The sequence below is a fragment of the Lampetra fluviatilis genome, chromosome 31 (genome assembly GCF_964198595.1).
Source record: "Lampetra fluviatilis chromosome 31, kcLamFluv1.1, whole genome shotgun sequence".
NCBI classification, from domain to species: Eukaryota; Metazoa; Chordata; class Hyperoartia; order Petromyzontiformes; family Petromyzontidae; genus Lampetra; species Lampetra fluviatilis.
The window spans coordinates 930,985-951,249 of record NC_136305.1 but is presented as its reverse complement, the minus strand read 5'-3'; the positions used below and the strand labels follow the sequence as shown (position 1 = coordinate 951,249).

Genomic DNA, 20,265 nt, shown 5'->3' with positions numbered 1-20,265 from the left:
GGGTGGATTAGATGATTATTAAACGGTTTTTAGAGCAATCATCTGCAACCGCATATTGTTACGGCTTAAAGCAAAGCAGCGGGTGGAACATGCACGCACAGGTCGCCATTCGGTGAGGATCAACGTTTGTTTGTGCGGCGGTGATGTTGACGTCCACAATCGGGAGAGAGAAAACGGAACTCTCCAGCCAGCAGCGGCATGATGCTGACGTGAAGGAGGTTTGGATGGAACCCGTGATGCAAGTGGAGCACCCCTCGCCCGGTCAACCCTTGCCGAGTGGGAGGTGGCACCTCCTCCTCCGCTGCCCCCACGGTTTGGAGCTCCCTGCCCCCCCCAGACATCCGTGCTGTCAGCTTCCTGCCCCTGATCAAGTCCAGGCTCAGCAGCCTGCGTCTTCGACTGTGCCTCAAACTGGCTTATCTCGAGAAGCGAAACCAATCACACGACGTCTGCAGCAGATAGCAGCACCAATGGGGTACGGCACAGTTGGTCGGTCGACAGGAAGGAAGAGTAGGCCAAACATCCTCGAAGGGCTCTGTACAGCTCCCCCTAGTGGAAGCCTTTCTGCCAGCAGCGGTGTGAGAAAGCCATTTGCTGGACTCAATCGTCAGCCCTGACACCCACAGCGAGTGTCCGTGCCTCCTGCGAGCTTGCTGCCGGACGGCGCCGCGCGAGGCGGCCGGGGGGGGGGGAGGAGGACGCCGCCCTTCGGGGGGCCCGTGCGGGGGGGGGGCTCGTGAGGCCAAGGTGGAGGCGCTCGCGCCATTGTTGTGGGGGTGGGGGTGTAGGGGGTGGGGTGGTGTAGGGGGTGGTGGGGGTGTAGGGGTGGTGGAGGTGTAGGGGGTGGTGGGGGTGTAGGGGGTGGTGGAGGTGTAGGGTGTAGTGGAGGTGGTGGGGGTGTAGGGGGTGGTGGGGGTGTAGGGTGTAGTGGAGGTGGTGGAGGTGTAGGGGTGGTGGAGGTGTAGGGTGTAGTGGTGGGGGTGTAGGGGGTGGTGGAGGTGTAGGGTGTAGTGGAGGTGGTGGGGGTGTAGGGGGTGGTGGGGGTGCAGTGAAGGGGGTTGGTGGGGGTGTCGTGGATTTGTGTGTGCGCGCCGTGTGTTTGGCGAGCTGCGGTTGACATCACGCCCCAACCACCACCCTCTCCCCTTTATGAATTTTGCTCCATCCCATTGCAGCTCCGTGATTATTATTTTGTGTGTCACATGGCCCTGTGATTTTGTATAATCAGTATACATTAGTGTTGTTAGCAAGTGCATCACCGCGACTCTCACGTCTGGCGCGCTGGTCTGGCGAGCCAGATTGTCGCCGGTTCGGTTCGGTCTCCCGGCGCGGCAGTTTGAGTCGGCACTGTGCACCGCAGTTCGGTGACTTGCCAGGTCGCGGCAGCTGATGCAATGCTTCTTGAATCTCACCCCGGGGCCTTTGCCCAGGCAGGCAGTACAAATGGGTTCAACCAAATGTTGGATGATCGGCAAGTCGTGTGCGGTAGGGTAGAGCGTTGGTGATCCCACCTCTTCCAAGACGTGTGGCCAGCGTGGACGAGTAGGCCAAACACCCTTCACTCGAGGAAGCTGTAGACAGCCCACTCGAGGCCCTTCCACCAGCAGATGTGTGAGCAGGTAATTGCAGGGCTGCACCTTTGCCTCTGTACTGGTTGCGTTTGTTCTGTGTACAGTTTGTGCTGCGTGCTTACCTGCATCTGTCTGCGAGTCGGTTTGTGTTGACACGTATGTTGGTGTCTCTGTGTGGATCGTGTTATATTTATTAGTTTCATCTCTCCGACTCCCCCCAACGACAAATCATATTTGCGTTAATTTCAGTTAAAGCTGCAAAATGCACAAATAAAATATTTACGTTCACATTCTTGACGCCGCAATGTTTAAGCGCTAATGTTAATCAATATACGCGACAAAATTAGAGACTTCAAAAAAAATGGGGGTGGGGGGGGCATTGAAATAAAAATGTCACAGCTCCCGACTTGAACCGGCACCGTGATTTAGACGTTTCAGGTCCGAGCCACAGCACGTGGTGGCGTTTGACGGCCCGGATCGGCGCGCCTCGAGCCGCCGCTATCAGTCAGCGGCAGAGCGCGAGCGGCCACATCCACTACGGATCTCAACTCCCTCCCCCCGTGTCCCTCTGTCTTCCTCCTCGCTCAACGTCGTCTCGCTCTCTCTCGCTCTCTCTCTCTCTTCCTCTCGGTCTTGTGCTCCCCTCGACCACCCACTTCTCTCACGACCCACCTGCCCGATCCAGAGCCAGGTTATACAAGAAGGCATCGTTCCTTTCCTCTCCGTCCGCACTCGCTTTCAGTCGTAGAGGTCCACAGCTGTTGGGTTGGCGTCTGTTACGCAGGTGTTTTTGCAGATTCATTCGTGAACACACTTGAGTATTGGGCATGTAGCTGCTGAGATCCCCCATACGATGTGCAGTCGCGGCTCATTTGCAAGCATTTGGATTTAGTATTTAGTAGTTAGTATTTAATATGTAGTATTTAATATTTAGTATATAGTAGTTATTATTTAATATTTAGTATTTGATATTTAGTATTTAGTAGTTAGTATTTAATATTATCATTTAATATTTAGTATTAAATATTTAGTATTTAATATTTAGTAGTTAGTATTTAGTAGTTAGTATTTAATATTTAGTAGTTCATATTTAGTAGTTAGTATTTAATATTTAGTAGTTAGTATTTAGTAGTTAGTATTTAATATTTAGTATTTAATATTTAGTATTGGTTTTCATTACATTCACTTGACCCGTCTCTATTGCTGGGCCTCGCGCCGTAATTGTTGCGTCTGGTTTTCGTGGCGCGTGGCAACTCTAATGTGCTGGTGTTTGCAAACCGCTTAGAGACCCGCTTTGAAATCCTCTCGCAGCACCCCGTGCTTAATGCCTCCACCCTCGCGGGCTTTAGATTAAATGGCGGGGGGGAGGGGGATTATCTGAGCAGGATATAAACGTAAATGGCTTGAAATTTCGGCTTAAACTTTCGTCTCTTCCGCGACCGGTGTCAACTCATCCCTTCTCCACGGCTTGGCTGCGGCTCGTTGTCACCAAACAGCTGTCGCCTCATTCCGGGCACCACCGCCCTTGCACGCCGTCAAGTCAAGCACATCGAAGGCGCTCGACATTCGGCCAAGTGCACGCCACCCTTTGTGTGGGCAATGACCGCCAGTCAGTCTGAACGTCACATAATTGTTGCATAACGAGTCATTCACATGTTCTTTGGTTCTTTCGGTCAAGTTACGTAGATAGAAAAAAATTAAATAAAGTGAGCGTACTGGCAGTCTGTAATGTAGACTGTAGCAGTGGTTATTAAACTGAACCTCAGTGAGCGTACTGGCAGTTTATAATGTAAACTGTAGCAATGGTTATTAAATTGAACCTGAGTGAGTGTACTGGCAATCTATGATGTAGACTTATTCTGGTTCTTTCAGTCATACAAATACAAAAATAAACACAAAAACCACGACGTTTAGATCACAACACAGCGGTCAAAACGTCGTGGATTTATTTTATTTGTATCACTGAAAGAACCAGAATAAGTCTACATTATAGACTGCCAGTACACTCACTCAGGTTCAGTTTAATAACCATTGCTACAGTCTACATTATAGACAGACTGCCAGTACGCTCACTTTTATTATTTTTATTATTATTGTTTCTATCTACGTGACTTTACCGAAAGAACCAAAGAATATGAATTCCTGCAGTCACTAAAGTTTTAAGTCGAGTAATTAACAGTTGATCATTAGGGATCCCATTCCTAATTACCAATACCGTGCCAGTAATTAAAAGTAGCAGCAGTCATGAAAGAAGTCGCTCTGCGGTAATATCTGTCTGGGGCCGTTCGTTGACACAGGGTGGTGCACTGCTCACTACTAACGAGCATCGTGAATGGGACGTATCTCCTATTGCGACAACGGCGCCCATAGAACAATTGAAATGTGCTCATATGATGTTCAGCAAGTTGTCCGACGTTTTCGCTCCACATGTATCCTATGTATGTTGCTAATTGTAGGTGAGAGTGGAAGGACAACAAACTAGACACAAAAATATGTTTTTCAAGAAATTCGTCTTCAAACTATCAATCACATGCTTAGAGCTTCCTTACGATTTTTTTTCGTATTAAATGCAGTTCATCCCGGATGCTATGGAATAATATTATCTTTGGTATCCATATTCGAGCTCCCATTTCCTATAGAACTTGCATCACAATCTGCTCCTTCCATGACTCCCACACACGCGTTGGGTGAAGGCGCAGCCCTGCAATTGCTCACTGACGCCACTGCCGGCGAAACTGGCCTCCAACTCGAGGTGCGAGCTTTAGAGAGCCTCTGTCGAGGGGGTTTTCCCCCATTCCTTCCACACCGGCCAGGAAATCCTGGAAGAGGTGGCGGTACCCACGCTTCAACCCACCATGCGTGACCTGCCGATAGACTAACTGTGGTTCCCATTTGTATGTATGATCTAGATGTGACGTTTTCGTGACTGCAGGGATCCTTACTCTTTGGTTCTATCGGTAAAGTCAAGTAGGTGTAAAATAAATATGTATGATGTTGAACTTCTTTCGCGCCGTACGTAGCCACCCGTAGCCAAGCGTGCTCATCTGGGTGGACAGAGGCGGTGAAACTTTCCCCGTTGTTGCTGCTGCACCTGCCGCACCGGGAGATAGATTAGAACCGGTGGCATCTGGGTGGCGGCATCAAGTGCTGACCCGCTCGAGACGTGGGGCCGTGTTGAGTCCACACAACTCTTGTTGTGCAAGGCGGTGCTTTTCTGTTTATTTTGCTATCTTCACTCAGGAGTTAAACTCGCAAAACTAATGATTTTCTTCACTCCTGCGTGTTGTGATTACTTAAGAGATTAAAGTGCATTGATTTAAGCCCAGTCTACTTACTTTGAACGATAACTGTTTGGATTTCACAAATATGTGTTCATATATATTAAATCGATTTTTTTGTTAATCCAAGGTGGTGATTTTAGAAAATAACTGACACTTGTTTTTGCAAAGAGTGTGAACGTGCAGTGGCTCACTTAAACTGCGCACTTTCATTTACTTACTTCTGTTAATTCTTGATTTTTTTCCCAGCAGTGTAATTGGCGATGGGAGACACCTGGGAGGCAAAGGTGATGGGATCTGCAGCCTCGGGGTCTGGCGATCCCTCTATAAAAAATTCCCCTCTTGCTCGGGTCAACGCACAATTGTTTGTATGAATCGTCACGTGTGAATTGAACTTCTTTCGCACAGTACGTAGCCAACGGTGCTAATCGGAGGTGCGAGGGAAGGACAACAAACTAAACACAATAAGTCATTTGACAGCGAAATCAACGACGTAGAACGCGCAGACGCAGTCATTGCAGGAACAAATATGACGGGCGCCTTTGAATACTGTACCACACGTGAAGTCGTGCTAACTCAGTCGCCTCACGGGCGTGGGGGGGCAGGGGGGTGCCTTGCCCCCCCCCCCGGTGGCCAAAGCTACGAGTCGGGGCCCCCTTTACAACCACCACGAGAGACAAATCAAACGCTGGGGACCCCGTGACCGATTGCCCCTCCGCACCCCCCGAGCTGATAATGTCTTCACGACTCAACTGCACACAAATCACTTCTCGCCAGCGTGTCTCGCGATGCCACTGCAATTAGACTGGGTTCTTTATTGTTTTAATCGCGTAAAGGTCGCCGAACGCCGACGTAAATGTATAAATAGCTCCACCTGCCGTCGGACGATCGTGCAGAGGTCGGAGCACGCGATTGGCCGAGCGGTCTCGAGGGGAGAACGCGCGAGGGAGTGGAGGATGTCTGGGGGGAGGGGGGGGAGGAGCGCGAGATGGGATTGGTGAAGAGGAGAAGTCGGAGAAACTTGCAGGAGGGTCGAGAATGAGCAGAGAGGGAAGATGGGGGGGGGGCGTGAGGAGGAGGCTTTTTGGAGAGAGCTTCCACGAGTTACGTATGTGCGTGTTCCGGCCTTTATAGGTGCTCGCCAACAGCACTTGCACCTACATTCTGTTAAGGCTATGCCGGGGATCCTTGTCTTTGTGCGCGCTTGAGGGCAGTTTATTTGTGGGGAGGTTTATGGGGCAGTTGTGGAGAGAGTGGAGATGTTTCCATACCTTGGCAGTGTGCTATAATGAACTCTGGTTTGACAGCAGAGGTTTCACTCCGACTCAGTCGGGCGGCATATTTTCATGGGCTGCGTCACGCTGTGTGGAAGCGAACTTGTCTGTCACTCCATACGAAGCTTCAGCTCTTCTCAGCCACAGTCATGCCCGTCCTTCTCTATGCTTGCGAAACGTGGACCGCCCAAATGGAACATCTGCGCCAGTTACAAATATTCAGTCTGGTCTGCCTACGATCCATCCCGGGTTTAACCAGTTTGTATCGCTGAGCTCTGGCAGGCAAGGCGACGTCGGCTCGGTAATTTAGACCACATACCCAGCCACCGCATCCCCAAACAGATTTTGTTTGGCCGGATAGAGGGGGCTAGATGGCCACGGTACTAGCTATAGACGATATGGACTAATGTGATACAGGAGGATATGGAGCTGAGTGGACTTGCGGACGACTGGTCCCAGGCGTTTCACGTTCGGCCTCTGTGGAGGAGGCTCATGAAGGACGCTTTCTGGGCATTTGCAGCCAGCCGCCCTCCAGCAACAGCGGAGGGCATAGAACCGACACTCAAAACAACGAGCGGAGTGGCGGGTGGCTAACACACAGCAAGTTGGCATAGTGGGGGGCACAGGTGGTGCATCTGCCAGCGGTTGGGTTAGAGTCTGCGGTTTTACCAGACGGCGTCACAGAGACCCCCTTCCTCCCCAGCGCCCCCGGCACGAGCTTGGATGGGTGTCTCCACCGAGCTTACCGGTTCAAGGCCGTGATATGTGGAGGGGTTACCGGCCCCTCGCACCTAGCCGGGCACAAGTGCCGTTGTGACGTCACCGCCACTTGGTGGCAAATGGCGGTTGTTGTTGTTGTTGTGTGAGGATCGCCTGGTGTGGACTGCCTTTCAATCTCGTATCACTGGTACAGCAGCGTCTTGCCTCGACCAGTGGCTTCATTGGCTTTTAAAGACCGATCAAGTGTGTGTGTGTGCAGCACAGGTGTTACTGCCCAGTGTAGAAAGCACGCGGCCAGCTCTTGGCAAAAGAATAAAATTAATATGTAAATCGTTTCACTCTCAAGGGAGGTGATTTTGTCCAGGATGCTTGCAGCTGAGGACAAGCTGCATCCCGTGATTAACGGACGAGTTGTCGCGTTACTGCCACTGCTCGAGTGATTTTCGATGTCTAAACACGCGCGTTCAAGTGGCTCTTCACAGTCAATGGGGGTCCTTTCGTGTCGTCGTTCACAGACGCCTCACGATTGCTCTCCATTGGGCCTATATAATTACACAATTGCGACCGTGCATTGCAACCACTGCTACCTACTGCCGGCAGACCCATGCCCCATGCCACGCTCGCAAGTGAGGGCCCTGTCCCCTGCTCCGAGTTTTCGCCCCGGTCAACTTGAAACTCGAATCGGATCGTCGCCAATCGCTGCTCGATGCATCTCCGGTTTTTTTTTTTTACGCGCAAAGAATGCGCAGCATTGTCCTGGTGGCGAGGTCACTTGTGCGCCACGTGTAGCTATACGTGCACACACACACACTCTGCATGTTTCTGCACAGCACATTGCAGCGGTACAAGTTGCGGGTGCGACGTTTTTCTCCGCAGCCAACTGCTCACGGTGTTACCGCACGCTGCCGAGCGGGTGCTGTGCGCGTGCTTGTGATGTGCAGCGTGACGGCATGAGGCGGTCTGCTGCTGGTGGTGGTCACTGTGTTAGCATCGCGTGCTTGTGATTCATTCGTTTGCTTCTTTATTTTTAAAACATTTGTCTATTGTCCTTTTCTTTTGGTGCAATCATCCAGCGACATGCGAAGAGCGAAACCGCCTTTCCCATTGTGGAGCTTCCAGTCACGGCACTAGACTCGACGCTGCAGCAGGTATAACTCGCCACCTGGTGAAGCGGGAGGCTGGGGCGCACGTCCTGCTCAGTGCACACCCCCCCCCCCCCACCAGGGAGCACACCCCCCCCCCACCGCCTGCTCCCCCCCCCCACCTCCCCCCCACTGGGCCCTCTTTGCCCTCCTCCAGCCGCCGCTAAGCGAAACGTCACGTGGGCTGGCGAAGCGCCGTAAGTCGCTCTTGGGGCGAGCGTCAGTCACGTCGGCCGGGGCGGTCAACCCGGCCCGCCCGCCTCGCTACGCCACGTTCCTTCGGCCGTGGGTGGGCCTAATGCACCCCGCACCCCTGCGCTTGTCGCAACAGCCTGCCCACAGGCATCTCCGGCGCGCGAACGAGTGTTAAAAAGCGCCCCCGTTGACGATGTACAGCACCTCGGAGACAAAATTAATTGTAAATCAAAAAAATAATAGGAGGATCAAACATCCAAATGCAGGACAGGACCCTCCTCAAGAGTCTTGAGACTCATAAAATCCACCCTGGATAAATAAGACTCGCAATGACTTTCCCTTATGATAGATGCTCTGTAAAATTAATCAATCAAAGCTTAAAGATTTTTAATTTTGTATAAAAACAGCACAGTCTCTACTGTAGTGCACCTGTAGATACACACGCACAGGCAACACGGCACTAGGCGCTTTGAATGCCGGCAAAGATTGAGATATCTCAGGGCCAGAATTAAGCTCGCGACCCTGAAGGTCGCTGCAGACGCATTAACGCGATGGACACGATTCTCCCGCGGGGTCCCGCGCGCAGCGCCCGGCGTGAATCGAATCAATGCGGCGTCTCTCGCCGTCGGTGCCCATCGATTTCGTGTCTCTGCGGCGCCCGCCGCGCGTCTCCGAGGCACGCGGGGCGACCGTCGGAGGAAATCGATGTCGCCCGCCATGCTCCGTTGCGGTCGTTAAGCCCCGGCACGTTCCGGGGCCGCCGCCGCCGCCGCTGCGAACGTGGCGAGCGCGGCCGTGGAGGCGCTCGATCGCCTGGGGGGGTCGAGGAGGCGCGATCGTCACGGCGACCGCTTCACCGGCGTCGTTCTGTTTTGGTTGTTTCAGCGGGGAGTGCCTTCCCGCGGCGGTGCAGGCTGCCGCCCGTCGTTCTGTTTGAGCGGCCGCCGCCATCGGCCGCGGAAGCGACGGCGGCGGGACGTGGATCGGGCGCTCGCCGTGTGCTCACTGATAGGGGACAAATCTCAGAAAGCACACGCACGGCTCTCGTGCATGCACGCTCACACGCCGCACGCCTGAGCGGTGTGTGTCCCCGGATGTCCCACTTGAGGTTTGGAGATTCGCAGTTCGACGTCAAAACGGTTGAAAATCACTGTCAGGCGCACGCCTCTGCGATGGCCCTTCTTGCGCTTTGTTATTTCAACCGCTTTATTGATCATTCACGAAGCTTGGAGCTCCTGTTGAGAAGAGTCGGGGACGACTCAGTTCGTACGAGCACAACGCAGGAGTCATTTGTGTATTTAGGCCACATTGTACCTAGCCTAGATTAATGTATTATATTAAGACAAACTTTCGGCAGATCGCTATGGTGAGGACATGGGCAGGCGAACAGACATCTTCTCGTAATTAAATTCCATCACGGATGGGGATTACGGGGGAACATTCTGTGCCATCGTGGCACAGAAGAAATGACACCAAACACGCCATACTTTCCCACACAAAAAAAAATAATCTATCAACAATTTATCTTCTTTTTCTTCTGAGTTTGTGTACTTTTCGGTTTAACGTTCACTTAATCTGTTCCTACTTTTCTGCGCTCTGTTTTTCACACCTCAATCACGCAATCATCCCATCCTCAACCCTTTTTGATCATTTCAAAGCCACATGTCTTGGAATTCTCTGACCTGTGGGTGACGACGAGTGAGAGAGAGAGCGGGAGCGTGACGTCCCGCGTGCCTCGTGCCTCGTGCAGGTCCTCTCTCTGGGAGCTGACGTCCTTCCCGAGTACAAACTTCAAGCCCCACGCATCCAGAAATGGACCATCCTCCACTACAGCCCCTTCAAGGCCATGTGGGACTGGCTCATCCTGCTGCTCGTCATTTACACCGCCGTCTTCACGCCTTTCTCTGCCGCCTTCTTGCTCAACGACCCGCAGGTGAGCTGGAAGCGCGGCACCCATCCGCGCCCGCTCGGGGTTGAGTCGGGATGCGCCTCAGGGTTCAGTTGCATCAGAGTCAGGTGCCCAGTTTCCGTTTGCGCCATCCCGTGCCGGGCAAGTACCGGGCCATCCCTGTTTTTCCACTGCGGAAGCCGAACCGAGCCCTGCTGCTGACATCGAACGCAACGAACGGGTCAAGGCGCGTGTCGACGGCGCGTTGCTGTGATGTTCGCGTTGTACCGACTGATGTCACGAGTAATGGGCGTGTCCCTAGCCCCGCCTCTGACTTCAGTTGCAGACCTCGTGTCAAACGATAGCAGAACAACCGCAAACACCCACGCAATCACTCCCTCGTCCGTCAGGCCGTGGGTCCTCCGGACCGGTGTGTTCATGAACACGTCTTCTCAACGACGAGTCTCAGCAGCAGAATCAGACACATGAAACAAAGGCTGCGCACTTACACCATGGGGCCCACTCAGTGGACCCACCAGGTTGTACAAATCTTGTGGTGTGCCGTCGTGGAGAATTGCGGGCTAGAAGGCAGTAAATAAATAACATCGCGTGAATCTTATCTCCCCACTTAAAACCGAATAACCATTTAGTCCATGAACCTAGGAGACTTTCGGATCAAGTTGTCTAGCAATATTTGTTGAATCAGGGTGGGTGGTTGGTTGTGGTGGGTGATTGTGGTGGTGGTTATTGGGTGGGTGGTTGTGGTGGTGAGTGGGTGGTTGGCTGTGGTAGTTGGTGAGTGGTTGGTTGTGGTGGTGGTGAATGGGTGGTTGGCTGTGGTAGTTGGTGAGTGGTTGGTTGTAGTGATGGTGGGTGGGTGGGTGGTAAGTTGTGGTGGGTGCGTGGGTGAGTTTGCTTCAGTTGTGTCATTTCCTTTGTGTGCCCACGAGCAGCAATTGGGCAAAGAGAGGCGGTGTCCCTGGACAACCCCCTAGCCAGCCCACAAGCACGTGCACGAGTCGTAAGGCTCTCCACGATACATTGTGGAGCGGCTTGGCTTTTCAGACAATTTCAGACGGCATTGCATGCCCTTGGCGTAATTTGGAAGAGGCAAATGAGATGACAGCGCGTGTGCATTATTAATGAGTCGGTGAAACCCCAAAAGACATCATAACGACGCGGGTGAAGAGTAATGAGCAGGCTCGGGCAATCACGTCAAAACGTGGAGTTGTGGCGTGCGATGTCGAGCCCAGTGTTAGGAGGCCGGCAAAGATCGGGGCCAACGCAAGAGGCAAGAGCGGTGATCAAAGAGCCCGTGGGAGGGTGCACACGAGTGAGAAAAGCGATTGCCCGGCTCCTGGTGGCTCTTGCGTGGTGATGAATGAAGACCGCTTGTCTACTCTCTCTCTCTCTCTCTCGCTCTCTCTCCGTGTAGTAAGCGAATGAGACGTCTGCCACTGCAGGTCGACCGTCAGCGGCAGGGCTGCGCCTACGCCTGCGACCCCCTGAGCATCGTGGACCTGCTCGTGGACATCATGTTCATCGTGGACATCCTCATCAACTTCCGGACGACGTACGTTGACGACAACGACGAGGTGGTGAGCCACCCGGGCAAGATCGCCATCCACTACTTCAAGGGCTGGTTCCTCATCGACATGGTGGCGGCCATCCCCTTCGACCTGCTCATCTTTGGCTCAGGCTCCAATGAGGTTTGTCCTCGTGTGCACGTGCGTCTGTGCGTGTGTGGAGAGCGGTGGTTGTAGCTGTAAGCGTGCCACGCTACGAACCCGGCGACCCGAATTCGATTCCCGCTCATGGCCAACACCAGTGACGATTACCTGAACCGGTCCTGGGCCTCCCCTCGGTCGACTCAGTCTGAAATGATTACCTGGTGTAAACCTCGCCACCGGGGAGACAAAGGTGGCCGGCCGTGGTGCTGGCCGCCCCTCCCCCCCCTCGTGCGCCCTCCGAAGACGCCCGCCCCCTCGGCCATCGCTGTTTTGATGCCGCCGATTAACTTTCATCGCCTTCACTTGTATTCCGTTGCACTTTTCGCTGGCCGCGTAGAACAACAGCGCCACTGCCCGCGTGGCCCGCGCTCGGTTCGGGCGCTCAACCTTGACCCACCCCCACCCCCCGCCCTGCCGAGCAATTGGGGAGAAGCGCACGCGTCGCCAGAGAGATTACGCCGAAGTGATGGCAACGCGATTGGATTAGCGGTCGGTTCCCGTCGAGGGCGTTCGCACGGCCGGACAGCATCGAATTGCGATGAGTTTGGCGCCCACACTGGACATCTGTGACAAAGAGCTTAGTAGCCCATCGGATTCCCCCAGGGTGAATCAAGGTTCTCATTCTGAGGTGCCCTCACCTTCCGTCGCATCCTCGCCCCCTCGATGTCCATCGATTCGGCCCGTCGGGACACCGCGTTCCGCCGTAAATTAAAGCCTCTTTTGAAACAGAAGCGGTACATCCACAAAGAGGACATCGAGCTGTAGTCGTTTAATCAACCGGCCAAATTATAATCGGCAAACACTGAGGAAGGGAGTCTGTATTTGAACGTATCCACGCACGCGCAAACAAATCCCACTTATTGACGCCTTCGAATTGAATTGCGTGCTGTACATGACATTGCATGTGTGTGTAATGTATGTGAACATTCGGAATGTATCGTTTAGCTGAATACATTCTCAATTCAACCCACGTAACTTACTTATTTATTTGATCAAAAACGTTATATAATGAGATCAAAATGTAGTCTCATTGAAATAATCAAAAGCCGATATTCCCCTTCCAGCGAGCCCCAGCAATCCGCACCTTCGATTATCACGGTTGGCAACGTACGGTGGGAGAGATGTTCTACATAATACACACTGATGACCTTTCCAGGCTGCCGCGCATGCGCCACCGTCTCGTCAGACCCCGGGAGCTCACCTGCTTAGTAACTTGGATGAGTGACCACCCCAGGGCTTGCCAAGTGCTGTCGCTGTGGGACTGAGAGACGTGGCCAGGATGTCGCAGGGCTGAGATGTCTCCCCGACTTGTGTGCACCGTGGGATTTCTCCGGGTTATCCCGCTTTATTTCCACGAGACGCCAAACTGCCAGGAGTGGGATTGACCAAACATCCCGAGCGAGCGTGATCCTCCTCCTCATAAGAACCTCGGGACTCGGGGTGAGCCTTGCCATTGTAGATGATTCGCTTTATTCATTCATAAATAATTGGATGCTCCCAGGGCCGTAGGGTTAGCTCATTCGACCTGCGGTCGTCTGGAACGCTCTGCGGCCGTCTGGAACGCTCTTCCTTCCAATATTAGGAAGCCACTGGAGCTATGCACTTTTAAACCATCTATATTTAAAAACTCATTTGTTAAGACATGCTAGAATGCTTTTAGTGCTTCGATTGTTCTGCGATTAGCACGGTTGGCTGCGTACAATGCAAAATAATGTCAACATGCACACATACAAACCGGGGTATTACCGTCATTGGTATTGTAATTGGGAAGAAGAAAAAAAAGTTATTTTGTAAAACAGCCACTGCCGCCACCACCCATCTCTGCCCTTTGGCACACGACCCCCGCGACCCCTTGGTCCCCCCCCCCCCCGCCCGCCCGCAGACGACGATCCTCATCGGGCTGCTGAAGACGGCGCGACTGCTGCGGCTGGTGCGCGTCGCACGCAAGCTGGACCGCTACTCGGAGTACGGCGCCGCCGTGCTCATCCTGCTCATGTGCACGTTCGCGCTCATCGCTCACTGGCTCGCGTGCATCTGGTACGCCATCGGCAACGTGGAGCGCACCTACACCATGGAGCAGATCGGCTGGCTCTACGCGCTCGGCAAGCAGATCAACAGGCGAGTGAAAGTGTCGCTCGCCTCGAGTGCGCCGTGCGTGTTTCTCGGTGCTCGTCACGAGCGAGAGATTTGAGTAAGTCGTTGATGAATGAACGAGAGGTTCAGTTAATGAGCGAGCGAGTGAGGGAATACGCATTTGATTTAGCGAGTGAATAAATTGTATTGATGAATGAGGGAGAGTGAATTAATTAATTATCAGCAGAAATTTGCCTGAGAGATTGAATGTGTTAATGATTACTGAATGGGTAGGTACATTAGCACAAGTGAATGGGCAAGAGAATAAGTGAACGTATAAATGAGCAATTGAATGAATGAATCAGAGTAAATTAAACCAATTTAATTTATTCACGAGAACGAATGGGTTAATTAATTACCATTTGAATGAGTGAACGAATGAACAAACGATTTAATTAATAAATCGATTCAGTTAATAAAAGCAATTAAATGAATACGTGAGTGAATGAATGAATAAAGGATATAATGGGGCGACTGAATAACCGAGCAAATGAGCAAATGAGCGGGTGAGCGAACGGCGGCACCACGGAGCGAGCGAGCGATTGAGTGAGCGAGTGAGCGAGTGAGTGAGTGAGTGAGCGAGCGAGTGAGTGAGCGAGCGAGCGAGTGAGTGAGCGAGTGAGTGAGCGAGTGAGTGAGTGAGTGAGCGAGTGAGTGAGCGAGTGAGCGAGCGAGCGAGTGAGTGAGCGAGCGAGTGAGTGAGTGAGTGAGTGAGCGAGTGAGCGAGTGAGTGAGCGAGCGTGATGCCGCCCGCAGGCCGTACAACGCGACGGACCCGGCGGCCGGCCCGTCGGTGAAGGACCGCTACGTGACGGCGCTCTACTTCACCTTCAGCAGCCTCACAAGCGTCGGCTTCGGCAACGTGTCACCCAACACCAACTCGGAGAAGATCTTCTCCATCTGCGTCATGCTCATCGGATGTCAGTCGCCCACCTCCCCACCAACCACCTCCCCGCCCACCGCTCGCTGATTTCGCTTCCTCGCTCGCCAGCGGCAGCTCCCGCACTCCTGTCCCTGATGTCTAATCACCCCTGTCTCTGACGTCTAATCACCCCTGTCCCTTACTTCATCTCGCCGGTGCTCGCACCGCACTCATCAACCACCGCAACGAAATGGCAATCTTCGATTCTGATTGGTGGCAGCGGTGGCGGTGTTTTTGTACGTGCGTACGTGTGTACGTGCGTGTATGTTGAACTTCTTTTGCACCGTACGTAGCCAACCATGATTATGGGAGGTGCGGGGGAAGGACAACACAAAGAAGCATTTCTAAAGAAATTAGTTTTTAATCTAGATGATTTTAAAGTGGATAGCTCCAATGGCTTCCTAATATTGTCATTGCATCATCCACGTAGAGAGGGCTGTGGCGTAAAATCTACCACCGTGGCCCAAGCCATACACAACTATGAGCACATTGTCCATCATTTGTATATTTATGTTTTAATTGGGTTGCTTAAACCAAAGCGCGTGGCATCTCTCGGCTTAATCAAAGCAACGCCCGGTTCGATCGCCAATGGGTCACGTGAGCCCGTGGTGTCCATTTCCCACTCCTCTAGCAGGGGCCTTTTGTCTTCAAGGGTGACCTCTGGTGACATCGCGCGCGGTGGTGCCACTCACTTTACCTGCCCCGCAAACATAGAATGGTGAAAATTTAACGGACGGAAAATTAACTTCACGTAACAAAGCGTAGTCAAGTGTCTGTTGCAGAAAAGAACAAACTGTGTCTCAGCTGCTGAAGTAGGACACTCGGTGATGCACTTAATCTATTTTAATATCGAGCGTGAATGATCCTCACTCACTCGTTCCATTCACAACAGGGAGTAACAAGTTTAGACAGAGAGAGGGAGACGCAAGGTTATCACGGGGAGTGAAAGAGCACCGTGGGTGTTTACCTTTTCCCACCCAAGTTTTATTCCAAATGTGCCGTTCTGTGTTGCATCATAGGAGACATTCAATCCGCTCATAATTGTACGCATGTTGAACTTCTTTCGCACCGTACGTAGCCAACCGCGCTAATCGGCGGTGCGTGGAAAGGACAACAAACTAAACACAGAAAGCAGTGTTCAAGAAATGATTTTTCAATTTAGATTTTTTTTTAAGTTCATAGCTCCGGTGGCTTCCTAAAATCGGAAATAAGAACGTTCCAGACGGCCACAGAAGCGCATTTGAAAGTGCACTCCAGACGGCCAAGTGGCACTGCACTCTGCCCTCCGAGCCACTCGGCCACCTTTGCAGGACGGAAAGTCCCAGTTTTATGGGCGTTTTGGTCATCCCCTCGATAACCGCTGTTAACCGTCGCTAACCGCTGCTAACTGCCGCCAAACGTGGCTAACCGGCACTAACCATCGCCAACCGTCGCAAACCGTCGCGCCAACCATCGCCAATCACCGCCAACCATCGCCAATCACCGCTAACCGCCGCCCCACTTGTCCGCCGCAGCGCTGATGTACGCCAGCATCTTCGGCAACGTGTCGGCCATCATCCAGCGGCTGTACACCGGCACGGCGCGCTACCACACGCAGATGCTGCGCGTCAAGGAGTTCATCCGCTTCCACCAGATCCCCAACCCCCTGCGGCAGCGCCTCGAGGAGTACTTCCAGCACGCGTGGTCCTACACCAACGGCATCGACATGAACATGGTGAGCGCAGGGGCGCCGCCGCGGTTCCATCGATCGATCTTTATTTTACGTGTCAACATCGCCCTCAATATAGAAAGAAGGCATCGGTGCACGTTATGGCAGAAAGGGAACTGTACAGGGGCAACGATCCATAATAGAGGTTTTTTTTTGGGTTAGATCGCGTAAATATAAATGCGTCGTTAAACCTGCCACCACCCGACACAGCCAATTAGTAAGGTTTGTCACGAAAACAACAAAACAAGCCTTACTAATTGGCTGTGTCGGGTGGTGGAAGGTTTAACAACACATTTATAGTTACGCAATATAACCCCAAAAAAAACCTGTGTTATGGATGATATTTGTCACGAAAGCCTACGTGTAAACAGGAGCATAAATGCTTCCAAGCTTTGGAACGCTTTACTTTTGCTCAGAAGACAACCAGAAGTGTGTTGGTGTCTGGGCAAGTCGACAGGTTGGTGACTGAGTGGGTGGGGAAGGATGGCGGATGGGTGACGACTCGTGGGTTGCCTGGGTGATCGATGGGGGGGTCGGTCTGTGAGGAGGTAGATGGTCAGGTGAGGTTGGTTGGTTGGTGGGCGAGTTGTGGATGGGTAAATGAGAAGGTTGGGTGGGTGCGTGGATGGGTGAGGGTGGGCTGTGTGGGAGAAGAGGTTGGGCTGCTGAGTGAGTGGGTAAGGTGCCCGGATGGGCAACCACCATAACACAGGGGACTGTTGCGCTATGCTGCATTGTCGGCAGCATCGGGCAGTGCTGCCAAGTCACTGCCGCACCGTGATTATCACGCTCCCGCGTATTGTGCCACCCACCTCAAATAACCCGCACGACACCCACGCGCGACGCAGAGAGGCCTTCATCTAGCAGCTGACTTTCAAAAAGCCGTGCGTGTTCATCGCCACACACGTACACACACACGTACACGCATGTACACACACACGTACACACACACGTACACACACGTACACACACACACACGTACACACACACACGTACACACACACGTACACACACACACGTACACACACACACGTACACACACACACGTACACACACAGGTACATGCACGTACACACACGCACGTACACACACACGTACACACACACGTACACACACGCACGTACACACACACACACACGTGCACACACACACGGGCTCCGCACGGCATCCATCTCCCCGGGGCTGCACACCGCGGAGTGGACCGTCAGGCTCTGCGAGCAGCTGAAATCCCGCTGTTAGACGATGCACAGAGTGGATCGTAGTCGCCCACACGTGTGTGTGTGTATGTGGGGAGCAGCGGTGCATCGGTTAGCGCGATGCTCTACGAAACCAGCGACCCAAGTTCGATGAACACTCACGGCCAACACCAGTGACGATAGTCTAAACCGGTCCTGCGCCTAGGTCGACTCAGCCTAAACTGTCGTGGTGTGTCATGATCCCTACAAGGGAGACAAAGGCGGCAGGACGTGGTGCTGACCACCCACCCCCTCGTCTTTATAATTACTCGCTAACAGCACTTGCCTCAAAAGTTTGCTAAGGCTGTGCGGGGACCTTTATCTTTGTGTGCGTGCCGCGACAGGTGCTCAAGGGCTTCCCGGACTGCCTGCAGGCCGACATCTGCCTGCATCTCAACCGGACGCTTCTGGAAAACTGCAGGGCCTTCAAGGTGCGTGGGGCACCGCGTCCACGTGGCAGCGCTCCGTCAAATCCGCAGTGGACGCCAAAGATCCCGTGGCTTTCTTCTCAAAGAGTGCTCCGTGTGGGCTGGCTGCCCGGCACAAACTCTTTGCCGAATTTGACCTGGCAGCCACGGCGCAACATCGCTCCCAGTGCCGCGTCCACTTCGTCGCTCGCAGGGACAGCTGTCACGGCGGGGGAGGGTCCCCTTGGTCCCCTGAGGGTGCCTCGTGACGCACTGCATGGGAAGCGCAGCCCCGATATTGAGTGACGGCGGCGGCGGCGACGCGTGGGTTCGTGGCTGTGATGAAGTGGTTCTCCCGATTCGGCATAGAAAGCGACATTTAAACCTTTCACGACCGGGGCCATCGTCCCTCCTGTGGCCGCTCTCGACGTTGCCCCTGCAGGTTGAGACCCGTGGGCCACGCGCGGCGCGATGTCTGCTGCCGTCTGGTGGCGACATCTGTCGCAGACGAATGAGGCGCGTGGACCAGGGTCGCTCCCCAATCATTCTAAAAACTTTTACCAAAAGTACAATCCGACAAAGTTTACGGAATTGATAAAAAAGTGGCTGGCTTGCAGTCTGATGTACAGTTGAACAACACAGGGCTGTGAGTATGCACGTGTTTGTGTGCTGAATTCCATTCGCACCGTACGTAGCCTACCGTGCTAATCAGAGGTGCGGGGGATGGATAACAAACTAAACAGACATTCATAAACTTATCAATCTGGCTGTCGCCTGATGAAGCTAGTTGTAATTATTGGAGAAACGTCGTACTCAGATTGTAAATGTTGTTGCTTGGCTCTCCAACACACCGGTGTGCTGTACTCATGACGAATTGGCACGTTCTGTTTACGTGACAACCCTTACTAATTGGCTGTGTCGGGTGGTGGCGGGTTTTAACGACAGATTTATATATTTACGCGATATAACCCAAAAAAAAACTCTATTATGAATGACTGTCTTTGTTCGATGGCGATTCAAAAGCCGCTGCTGTGAGGATGACCGGAGTTCGCGTGATCATTGGGTTAACTCCCTCTTTCCTCCTCATTCACCACGTCCTTCCATGACCCCCCCCCCTCCGTGCTGCGTGCCCCCCACAGGGCGCCAGCAAGGGCTGCCTGCGTGCCCTCGCGCTCAAGTTCAAGACGACGCACGCTCCCCCCGGCGACACGCTAGTGCATGCAGGGGACGTCCTGCGAGCGCTCTACTTCATCTCACGCGGCTCCATCGAGATCATGCGGGAGGACATCGTCGTCGCTATCCTCGGTGCGCGGCGCAGGGCGGACGTCCGCTCCTAGGAGATGCGGGGGGGAGATGGGGGTGCCACGTGGCTAGGAGATGTTAACTCCCTCGCCTGGTATGCAGGAGGTTGTGGGTTCGATCCCGACCCTGACACCTGCTGTATATTTGGAGTTTGCGTGTTCTTTGTCTCTCCGTGGTCGCGTGGATTTTTCTCCGGTTCCTCCGTTATTTCCCTCCACATTTAGAATCAACATCAGACGTTTAGAGTATTTTGGCTGCTATAAATGTCCACGTGATGATGAGCCACTTTGTTGAGCTATCATTTTTGCCAGGTCACTTCTGAAAAAGAGCTGTATAGCTTCGTGGGCCTTACCTGCTCAAATCAAATAATTTTGTTTTAGTTTAGTTTGAGATGCAGAGGGGAGATGTGGGAAAATCCGTAATCAGCCGATATATAATAATTATAGTTATTATTACGCTTGTTTACCCAGGAAATGCTCACTTTGAGTTGATGAGTAGATGTCTGATGCATTGATTTATTCATGGCTTAATAAGTTGATGAGTCAATGCATTGCTGAATTGGTTACTGATGGGTTGATGGAATTATGAGTTGCTGAGATGAAGGTTGAATGGGTTAATGGTTTAATTGGCTGATGGTTATGTTGTTGGGTAAATGTATGCATGGTTCATTGAACGATGGATTGATTGGTTAATGGCTTTACGTATTAATGGGATGAGTGAATGGTTGGTTGTTGACTTGCTGGCTTGCTACATTGATGGA

The 20,265-nt window shown here is 52.7% G+C and overlaps 1 protein-coding gene across 4 annotated transcripts in view; it reads left to right on the top strand.

Annotated features, from left to right (window-relative positions):
• LOC144943416 (voltage-gated inwardly rectifying potassium channel KCNH6-like) overlaps positions 1-20,265 on the top strand; it is a 139,742-nt gene that overhangs the window by 105,325 nt on the left and 14,152 nt on the right. For 3 of the 4 annotated variants that reach the window (XM_078870805.1, XM_078870804.1, XM_078870807.1), the window contains 7 exons: positions 9,931-10,113; positions 11,532-11,777; positions 13,681-13,916; positions 14,688-14,851; positions 16,368-16,567; positions 18,141-18,227; positions 19,343-19,508. In XM_078870805.1, the coding sequence (XP_078726931.1) occupies positions 9,931-10,113; positions 11,532-11,777; positions 13,681-13,916; positions 14,688-14,851; positions 16,368-16,567; positions 18,141-18,227; positions 19,343-19,508 (1,282 nt within the window). Of the gene's footprint in view, positions 1-7,916; positions 7,992-9,930; positions 10,114-11,531; positions 11,778-13,680; positions 13,917-14,687; positions 14,852-16,367; positions 16,568-18,140; positions 18,228-19,342; positions 19,509-20,265 lie in introns of all 4 variants that reach the window. The other variant, XM_078870806.1, reaches the window with a different exon arrangement.